Here is a 10488-nt window from a genome sequence, read left to right as displayed (position 1 = left end):
TTTTTCCGAAATAAGGTCCCAAGGAGGGACGACCGGAAGGGGAGGGACTTCGCCTCTCTTAGGCAAAACCCACTTCTTCATGTCTCTTCTATAATAATAATAATACATTTAATTTCAAAGCGCTTTTCCAGGTGCTCAAAGACGCTTTACAGTGGTTTGATAAAACATGATAAAATAGAAAAAAAAAATATATATATATATATTAAAACAGCAACACAGCATAATTCACAAATGAAAAGCCAGTCTGAAGAGGTGTGTTTTGGTCAGTGTTTTGAAAGTGGGGGGGTCGGTGCGGTCTCTGATGTGTTGTGGAAGGGAGTTCCAGAGGGTGGGGGCAGCGATGGAGAAGGCTCTGTCCCCCCAGGTTCGGAGCTTGGTTCGTGTGGGGATAGAGAGGAGGTTCGCTTCTGATGAACGAAGGCTGCGGGAGGGGGTGTAGTGGTGGATCAGGTCTACATCAACATGTGTCCCCTCTTCTTCATGTCTCTTCTACATAAACATGTGTCCCCTCTTCTTCATGTCTCTTCTACATCAACATGTGTCCCCTCTTCTTCATGTCTCTTCTACATCAACATGTGTCCCCTCTTCTCATGTCTCTTTACATCAACATGTGTCCCCTTCTTCGTTACTCTTCTACATCAACATGTGTCCCCTCTTCTTCATGTCTCTTCTACATCAACATGTGTCCCCTCTCTTCATGTCTCTTCTACATCAACATGTGTCCCCTCTTCTTCATGTCTTTTACATCAACATGTGTCCCCTCTTCTTCATGTCTCTTCTACATCAACATGTGTCCCCTCTTTTCATGTCTCTTCTACATCAACATGTGTCCCCTCTTCTCATGTCTCTTCTACATCAACATGTGTCCCCTCTTCTCCATGTCTCTTCTACATCAACATGTGTCCCCTCTTCTTCATGTCTCTTCCATCAACATGTGTCCCCTCTTCTTCATGTCTCTTCTACATCAACATGTGTCCCCTCTTCTTCATGTCTTTCTACATCAACATGTGTCCCTCTTCTTTCATGTCTCTTTACATCAACATGTGTCCCCTCTTCTTCATGTCTCTTTACATCAACATGTGTCCCCTCTTCTTCATGTCTCTTCTACATCAACATGTGTCCCCTCTTCTTCATGTCTCTTTACATCAACATGTGTCCCTCTCTTCATGTCTCTACATCAACATGTGTCCCCTCTTCTTCATGTCTCTCTACATCAACATGTGTCCCCTCTTCCATGTCTTTCTACATCAACATGTGTCCCCTCTTCTTCATGTCTCTTTACATCAACATGTGTCCCCTCTTCTTCATGTCTCTTCTACATCAACATGTGTCCCCTCTTCTTCATGTCTCTTCTACATCAACATGTGTCCCCTCTTCTTCATGTCTCTTCTACATCAACATGTGTCCCCTCTTCTTCATGTCTCTTCTACATCAACATGTGTCCCCTCTTCTTCATGTCTCTTCTACATCAACATTGGTCCCCTCTTCATGTCCTTACCAGTGTCCCCTCTTCTCATGTCTCTTCTACATCAACATGTGTCCCCTCTTCTCCTCTTCTACATCAACATGTGTCCCCTCTTCTTCATGTCTCTTTACATCAACATGTCCCCTTCTTCATGTCTCTACATCAACATGTGTCCCCTCTCTTCTTCTTCTGTCTCTTCTACATCAACATGTGTCCCTCTCTTCATGTCTCTTCTCATCAACATGTGTCCCCTCTTCTTCATGTCTCTTCTACATCAACATGTGTCCCCTCTTCTTCATGTCTCTTCTACATCAACATGTGTCCCTCTTCTCATGTCTCTTCTACATCAACATGTGTCCCCTCTTCTTCATGTCTCTTCTACATCAACATGTGTCCCCTCTTCTTCATGTCTCTTCTACATCAACATGTGTCCCCTCTTCTTCATGTCTCTTCTACATCACATGTGTCCCCTCTTCTTCATGTCTCTTCTACATCAACATGTGTCCCCTCTTCTTCATGTCTCTTCTTCATCAACATGTGTCCCCTCTTCTTCATGTCTCTTCTACATCAACATGTGTCCCCTCTTCTTCTGTCTCTGTCTCTTCTTCACCTTCTTCATCAACATGTGTCCCCTCTTCTTCATGTCTCTTCTACATCAACATGTGTCCCCTCTTCTTCATGTCTCTTCTACATCAACATGTCCCCTCTTCTTCATGTCTCTTCTACATCAACATGTGTCCCCTCTTCTTCATGTCTCTTCTACATCAACATGTGTCCCCTCTTCTTCATGTCTCTTCTACATCAACATGTGTCCCCTCTTCTTCATGTCTCTTCTACATCAACATGTGTCCCCTCTTCTTCATGTCTCTTCTACATCAACATGTGTCCCCTCTGTGGAAAGAGACTCTGAAAGTTTCAGGAACAAAGATTCTCTCTCTTTTTGATCCATTTCTATAAAAACCTGTCTGAAAATGAGCTGATCAGATTTTGGCCACTTTATGATGTCATAACGTTTTGTTGGGTTGTGTAACCATTAGCCAATCAGCAACCAGGGTAACAAACACACTTTAGTATGTTTCTGAAAGCAGAAGAAACCAACTCCACTATTTGTGGTTCTTTAAACGTACTTGCATTTATCTCCTTTGTTACGCGGCCCCCTGGTGGAGAGCCTTAGACACTGAGGGGTCAGACTTATATTTACTGTTATAAAAGTACAAGCTGAAAAACCTCACTATGGATCATCAGCAATTTCATATTGGTATCAGCAGCAAGAACATCTTGTATTCTTTTAATCTTATTGTAGTCGATATTTAAACACGGAAGGTATTTGAACCTGACCCAGTGTACATTTCTCTACAGCCTGCAATGATTTGATCAGCTTTGCCATAACATTTCTGTCTGTGTGTGTGTATGTGTGTGTGTGTGTGTGTGTGTGTGTGTGTGTGTGTGTGTGTGTGGTGTGTGTGTGTGTGTGTGTGTGTGTGTGTGTGTGGTTTGTCAGATATAAAGCCAGCCAACGTGTTCATCACAGCCACAGGTGAGGTGAAGCTGGGTGACCTGGGATTAGGACGCTTCTTCAGCTCCAAAACCACGGCGGCACACTCCTTAGGTAAGGAACGGACAGAACGTATGTTAATAATACAGAACATGGATACACATATATCATATACATGGATTCGATGTTACAATAATAACTAAGTATACATTTAAAAAACAGCATTAGATCTGTGTGTTTTCTGTGATCGTCTTACAGCAAGGATCAATTGTTTTTCTGAACATCTTAACTCTCTCTCTCCCAGTGGGGACTCCTTACTACATGTCGCCGGAGAGGATCCACGAGAACGGATACAATTTTAAGTCTGATATCTGGTCTCTGGGATGTCTTCTGTATGAGGTAAGCTCACATACACTGTACTTGTTTTTTCAAGGTTTGTACACCTTTTCCAAAGTGAAATTCAAGCACTTTGGACCCTAACCCTTTTACACTACAGCTGAGGTTAATAAATATTCACATATAGTACGTATAGCCTGCTTTAGATGAGGATGGAAAGGGAGCTCTTCAGGTATAATGAAATGTAGCGGGCCCTAGCATCCGTCACTGGGAAGTCACAATAAGTCTTCAAGCTCCTTTTCAATCCTCCAAAGAGTGGACGTCTGCGCTCTGTCAGCAGCGACTGATCTATCACCTCTTCTGCATCGTGCTGGTTTTCAGTCTTCACCAGGAATGTCTCTCATCCAGCCTGTCTTCCACTTTATTCTGCAGATGGCAGCGCTGCAGAGTCCCTTTTATGGGGACAAGATGAACCTGCTCTCCCTCTGCCAGAAGATCGAGAAGTGTGATTACCCCCCCCTCCCTCCGGACCATCACTCTGAGAAGGTAGATCATTAATACAGACAACAAATGCTGTTGTTGCAGGGGCGGATCTAGACAAATATTCATGGGGTGGCAGGAGGTTTGAGGGGTGGCATCCCCTGGCAGAAGTATATGCTAATTTAATCGCAGTCTATCAATCAATGTTCACTTGGAAAGCCATAATATTGATATTTTAACTCAATAACATTAGGTGACATTATTGTGGCACATCAGTAAAGCCTTAAATATAAATATATAAGGTGGCAGACATCATTTAATGAATTTTAACTGAACAATAACTGAATGAGTTTCACTCTTAGACCAGCAGGGGAACCAAATCTATGCAGACTGCTGCAATAAGTACATTAATTAACTGTCTCGTCGATGTTTGTCTGAATGAATATGATACTATTAAAAATCATATTATTCCTATCAGCTGTCAATCACTGTATTTTTTATTATTTATGATTGAATAAACTATATTTTTTGGAGGAGTTAATGATGAATGTTCCTCAAGATGCTTGCTCACCCTCCTTCAAATTTGAAAGACAAGTAATTATATCATGTATCAAAATTCACAGGATTCAAAGGAACAGTTCAGCGCCCCACGACTTCATTGCAAACAGTTACAACCTGGACTTTACATCAGAGAGAACAAACATTAAAGAAGTGACTAACTGCATCAGTTAGGGTTAAAAAACGTGTATTCAGCTCAAACATATACATCGCTGCAGTTATGATCCAGTGGAAAGTCCTTACCTGCTGGCCTAGTTAAATCAAAGTGGTTACTTTTTGTTGGTTAGTTTGTTATTCTCATCGAGTCATCCGTGAGCAGAGCATCAAGTTGTCTATTACAGCTGAATGCGGAGATTACCATTTTGTTCAGCAAAACGCCTCACAAACTTATTAAGATCAACAGCTGTAGTGCGTTTTGATTCAATGCTGAGTACAGCCACACTGACAGTCTCTTCTCTCATTGTAGACCGCAACTACCTCATTCCTTCAGTGCTTGGGTCCGAAATGCTTCTCGTTTTCCGCCGTCCCCCCGTTCAAGTGAATTTGCCACCAATCATATTTCCACTCTCGCGGCCGGACCGGGGGAGGGGTTACATGACGTGCATATTGTGCTGCATTCACTTGAACTCGGACATTAGAGACTTTCTCTCATAAATGTCCGATGAGCCACAACTTTTCTTTCAAAACAAAGATGCCAACTGGGGTGGCAGCTGGGGTGGCAAGGCTATTGTTTAGGGTGGCAGTTAACACCCCGCTAGATCCACCCCTGCCTTGAGTATATTGGTAAATTTTCACATTTGAAATTAATTAATTAATTAGAGTTTTCCGCACTCGCTCGTATTGCGGGAATATCTCCGCAATGGAGCGAGTTTAAGTTTCACATTCAATTGCATGATATAGCCCAGCGCAACACCTTCATCACAAATGTTGCCACTTGTTTGTACCATTTTCAGGCGATTTGTAATCTGTTCTAGAAAAACGATGTGATTTTGGATATTTGTGGAGTTAGGTGGTCCGAGAGTGTTTTTTTATTGGTTAAGTGGACCTTGGTATGAAAAAGTTTGAGAAACATTGCCTTATGGGGGGACTAAATGGAGGTCCCCATAAGGGGTATCATTAATTTTAGGGTGAAGACTTGGTTAGGATTAAGGTTAGGTTTAGGGTAAGTCATGTGTTGGTTATGGTTAAGGTTAGGATAAGTCTCCAGGAAATGCATTTAAGTCAAAGTCAATGTTAAGTAATATCCCCTGAAGTAATGTAAACATTGTGTGTGTGTGTGTGTTTGAGAGTTTTAAAGACCTCCATATGTCAGGTTTGGGGAAAATAGGACCCAGGTGCAGTTCAAAATACAAAAAGGTTTGGTAACAAAAAGCGAGCAACAGTGCACTTTCACCCTGACTGTTATTGGCTGTTGTTTGTTACTGTCTCCATTTCCCCTACACTTTATTAGGGATGTAACAAACACATGAATATATCGAAATGAAATAATCTTAAAATGGGACAATACGCACAGTAAGTAGTGAGTAGTCAATACGTCTCAGTTTATGCTGCCAGGGCCGGCCCTTGGCACTGGCGAACTAGGCGGTCGCCTAGGGCGCGCATCGGTACCGCGGATTGTTGTTGGATTGAGGCTGACAACTACAGCTCAGTGAGGTAAAGGACTCTCTGAGTGTTTAGATAGTTCACTTTAGTCTAGTTATCTCAGTGGGTCTCAAACGGTTTGATCACAATTTATGTAAACAAATATTTACAAGGAACACCTTTATAATTATTAGGATAAATAAAAACAGGTTTGAAATCATTCCAATATACTATAGGCCAGTAACCAAACATATCGTTTAAAACTGGAGATATTAAAAAATACGCATAAATAAATAAATGTTAACTGGTAAAATAAGATATGAATGAACAACAAAAATAAAATACGTTACATTTATTTGTTATTGGCTATGGTATGTTATTGGTTATGTTCACATCCTTATTTGATTATTAAAATGTAAACCGATCTTTTTCATATGGGTGCTTTAGAGTTGTACCCCCTAGATCTAGTCTCTAATAATTCTGCTCAAAGTGCACCAGATTGAAGCATTTTACTTTAAAATGTTAAAACAAATGTTTCCAGGGGGGCATACCCCTGGACCCCCCTGGAGGATGTGACGTGCACCCCCCAATTAAAACATGTTCATACAATAATGAATACATTTGAAACCTTCTTTCTGTATATAACCAACATGTCAATACGTTTCAGTTGTTGTAGTGTATTTGTCTTTTGTAGAGATTTTTCATTTATTCTTTATATATTCTATTGTGTATTGCTTGGAGGGGGGGGGGGGGGGGCACCAAATCATAATCTGGCCTAGGGCACCAAAATGTCTAGGGCCGGCCCTGTATGCTGCTTTATACTTCCACTGCGCTACATTTTAAAAGACAGTATTGTTCTTTTGAATCCACTGCATTCATTTCACAGCTTTTACTAGTTAGATATAGATTAGTAAATAATTCAAAAATATAAATCAATTATTAAATACACTTTGACAGATATTTATAGGATAAGATATCGAGCAGCAAGACATCAAGGTATTCAAATCAGCTCTTCATTTACTAACTGTGATAACACACATCAATAATCATTATAGTAACTCAATATATATATATATATATAGGATTCTGAAAAGGGCCATAATGCATAAGGAGTACTTTTACTTTTGGTACTTTAAGTATATTTTGATACCAATGCTTTTGTACTTTTACTTGTAACAGAGTATTTTTACCCCGTAGTATTTCTACTTTTGCTTTGGTAGAATATCTGAGTACTTCTTACACCACTGCCACCATGAGTGTGGATCTGTGTGCTACAAAAGCCTGACTTTAAAACGAATGTTGTTATTATAAGCAGGTTGTGAGCGAGGCTCCGTTTGTAAATGAGGAAACAGTTCAGAGTGTCTGCTCCTCCTCCTGGAACGAGTCAGAGTTTGATGAGCCCTCCCTCTTCTTCCTGCTCTCAGACACAGCCAGCTCCACTCTGTATTTCCTGGTTCCTCCCCTTCAGATCCACACTGAGGGGGATGGGTGTAACCAACATGTGGGTAAAGTACAAGAGCTGATAGGCCACATGCACTGCTCACACACATGCTGTTCAGATCACAGCTCACATAGTTTCAGCTCTCAGGAAGTGAAACTCAGACACTCGCTGACACTGAGAGGTGAGATGGCGCAGAAAGGAGTTCAGCTGGACCGGGAAACCTTCTCTTGTTCGATCTGTCTGGATCTACTGAAGGATCCGGTCACTATTCCCTGTGGACACAGCTACTGCAAGGACTGTATCAAACACCACTGGGATGGAGAGCTAATCCACAGCTGCCCTCAGTGCAGGCAGAGCTTCACACCGAGGCCTGTCCTGCTGAAGAACACCATGTTAGCAGCTTTAGTGGAGGAGCTGAAGAAGACTGGACTCCAAGCTGCTCCTGCTGATCTCTGCTATGCTGGAGCTGAAGATGTGGCCTGTGATGTCTGCACTGGGAGGAAGCTGAGAGCCTGTAAGTCCTGCCTCGTGTGTCTTGTATCTTACTGCGAGCAACACCTCCAGCTTCATTATGACGTCGCTCAATTAAAGAAACACAAGCTGGTGGAGCCCTCCAAGATGCTCCAGGAGAACATCTGCCCTCGTCACGACGAGGTGATGAAGATATTCTGCCGCACTGATCAGCAGAGTATCTGTTATCTCTGCTCTGTGGACGAACACAAAGGCCACGACACGGTGTCAGCTGCAGCAGAGAGGACTGAGAGGCAGAGAGAGCTGGAGGGGAGTCGACTCAACATCCAGCAGAGGATCCAGGACGGAGAGAAGGAGGTGAAGCTGCTTCAGCAGGAGGTGGAGGCCGTCAATGGCTCTGCTGATAAAGCAGTGGAGGACAGTGAGAAGACGTTCACTGAGCTGATCCGTCTCATGGAGAAGAGAAGCTCTGATGTGAAGCAGCAGCTCAGATCCCAGCAGGAGAGAGAAGTGAGTCGAGTCAGAGAGCTCCAGGAGAAGCTGGAGCAGGAGATCTCTGAGCTGAAGAGGAGAGACGCTGAGCTGAAGCTGCTGTCTCACATAGAGGATCACAACCAGTTCCTGCTCAGCTACCCCTCACTGCCAGCCCTCAGTGAAGCTACACACTCCTCCAGCATCAACATCCGTCCTCTGAGCTACTTTGAGGACGTGACGGCGGCCCTGTCAGCACTCAGAGACAAACTACAGGACGCCCTGAGAGAGGAATGGACAAACGTCTCATCGACTGAAGTGGATGTTTTACTGTCAGCAGCAGAGCCCACCACCAGAGCTGGGTTCTTACAATATTCACAGGAAGTCACTCTGGATCCAAACACAGCAAACACACATCTGTTATTATCTGAGGGGAGCAGAAAAGCAACATACATGCAACAACCACAGTCTTATTCCAGTCACCCAGACAGATTCACTTATTATCATCAGGTCCTGAGTAGAGAGAGTCTGAGTGGACGGTGTTACTGGGAGGTGGAGTGGAGAGGGAGAAGAGTTTATGTAGCAGTCGCATACAAGAATATCAGCAGAGCAGGGAATGAAAGTGGATTTGGATTCAATGACAAATCTTGGTCCTTAGATTGTTACCAAAACAGTTATTTATTTCGTTACAACAGTATCAACACTCCCGTCTCAGGTCCTCCGTCCTCCAGAGTAGGAGTGTACCTGGATCACAGAGCAGGTATTCTGTCCTTCTACAGCGTCTCTGAAACCATGACTCTCCTCCACAGAGTGCAGACCACATTCACTCAGCCGCTACATGCTGGAGTTCGGCTTTTTTATTATGGAGCCACAGCTGAGTTTTGTAAACTGAAATAGCCTGAAGTCACTTGAGGAACTCTTGTACTTCTTAAACTCACCGTGTGTCCATCAGAGCTGATGGCTCATGTCTTCACTGCACAGAGATCAGCTGTCAATCAAACATGATGGGATGTGCTTTAACATCTTCTCATGAGTTGTTCTGCAGATGTTGGAGTTCCTTTAGGCGGCGCTCCTTCCTGTGTCTGTTGAGCCATGGAGGCTGTCACTGCTCAGGAGCACTTCTGTTCACCTCAACTCATATCTCTCTGCATGGAAATGTCAACTTTGCTCTAAATACTTGTTGAATATCGATATTGATGTATTTGTATGTTGTTGTTTCTCTGTTTTAATTTGTAACTAAGTCTCAATGTATTGAATGCATCAATGAAAGTTTGAATAATGCAACAAAACAAATTAAAAGAAATGTCATAAAAAATATTCTATATATATATATCTGTATATTTTATAATGTTTGGGTTTTTCTTGTTAATAAAAGAACTAAGAGGAAAAAAGTGAAAATCTCTGTCTTTTGCTTTTTTTTTTAATTATAAATATATATATCAATTATTTTTCTGAAACAAGATATTTTCCTGTTTTTATATATATTGTATTTATTTGTAGGATTAAGACAAATCTGATGAAACCAGAGCTGAAAAAGGTACTTGTACAATCTGAAAAAGGCATCTCTTGCTCAGATAAATAATGGAGCCTGAGGCGTGAGCCGTTTCTCCAGCAGCAGCAGTTTGATGTCAGACCGGTCTGAGCGGAACAGGAAGGAACTCCTGCGTCACGTTGCGTTAAAGTCACACAGGGAACATTGAGCTTCTGTTCTTCTGTGGGTTTGTTTTGAGTCTAATGTAAGAGCATAAAGCGAGGTGTGTGTGTGTGCGTGTGCGTGTGTGTGTGTGTGTGAGACAACACAACAGAACTCAGGTATGAGATTGAGATTGTGTCAGCAGAAAGACAGCAGGTGTGAGAGATAAAAAAAGGGTGAGTCTTTGTGAGAGAAATTAGAGCTGTGTGTGTGTGTGTGTGTGTGTGTGTGTGTGTGTGTGTGTGTGTGTGTGTGTGTGTGTGTGTGTGTGTGAGAAACTCCCCTTAACACCTTAGCTACACTCAAAACACTACAACAAATCAGCTGGTAAAATAGTTGAATCCTACAGACAGTGTATGTAAAGGAACTTAATAGGTGGATGCATTATTTGTAGAAAAGTGACTTTGTACCACTCACTCTAATTGGGGCAGATTTGTTTCTGCAGAAATATAAACACATTTCAAAACACATTAAGAAGGCAAATAATTCCACAAATT

The 10488-nt window shown here is 42.3% G+C and overlaps 2 protein-coding genes across 2 annotated transcripts; both read left to right on the top strand.

Moving 5' to 3' along the window:
• Window positions 1-231: 231 nt before the first annotated feature.
• LOC117546061 (serine/threonine-protein kinase Nek7-like) lies at window positions 232-3854 on the top strand. The gene is made up of 4 exons (XM_034216144.1): window positions 232-262; window positions 2967-3074; window positions 3265-3359; window positions 3729-3854. Exons 1-4 carry the CDS (start codon window positions 232-234, stop codon window positions 3852-3854), a joined length of 360 nt encoding a protein of 119 aa, XP_034072035.1.
• Window positions 3855-7148: 3294 nt separating this feature from the next.
• On the top strand, window positions 7149-9683 carry LOC117546059 (tripartite motif-containing protein 16-like). The gene has a single exon (XM_034216142.1). The coding sequence runs from the start codon at window positions 7447-7449 to the stop codon at window positions 9193-9195; it is 1749 nt and encodes a 582-aa protein (XP_034072033.1). The 5' UTR covers window positions 7149-7446; the 3' UTR covers window positions 9196-9683.
• Window positions 9684-10488: the final 805 nt, after the last annotated feature.

Source organism: Gymnodraco acuticeps, unplaced genomic scaffold (genome assembly GCF_902827175.1).
Source record: "Gymnodraco acuticeps unplaced genomic scaffold, fGymAcu1.1, whole genome shotgun sequence".
Lineage (NCBI taxonomy): Eukaryota > Metazoa > Chordata > Actinopteri > Perciformes > Bathydraconidae > Gymnodraco > Gymnodraco acuticeps.
The sequence above is the reverse complement of the archived record's forward strand: the minus strand, read 5'-3'. Positions and strand labels throughout refer to the sequence as shown.

Coding starts and splice junctions, on each gene's coding strand:
- LOC117546061 (XM_034216144.1), top strand. CDS start 232: ATGAAAAGCCAGTCTGAAGAGGTGTGTTTTG. Junction 263..2,966: donor GTCTGAAGAGGTGTGTTTTG/GTCAGTGTTTTG, acceptor GTGGTTTGTCAG/ATATAAAGCCAGCCAACGTG. Junction 3,360..3,728: donor TGGGATGTCTTCTGTATGAG/GTAAGCTCACAT, acceptor TTTATTCTGCAG/ATGGCAGCGCTGCAGAGTCC.
- LOC117546059 (XM_034216142.1), top strand. CDS start 7,447: ATGCACTGCTCACACACATGCTGTTCAGATCACAGCTCACATAGTTTC.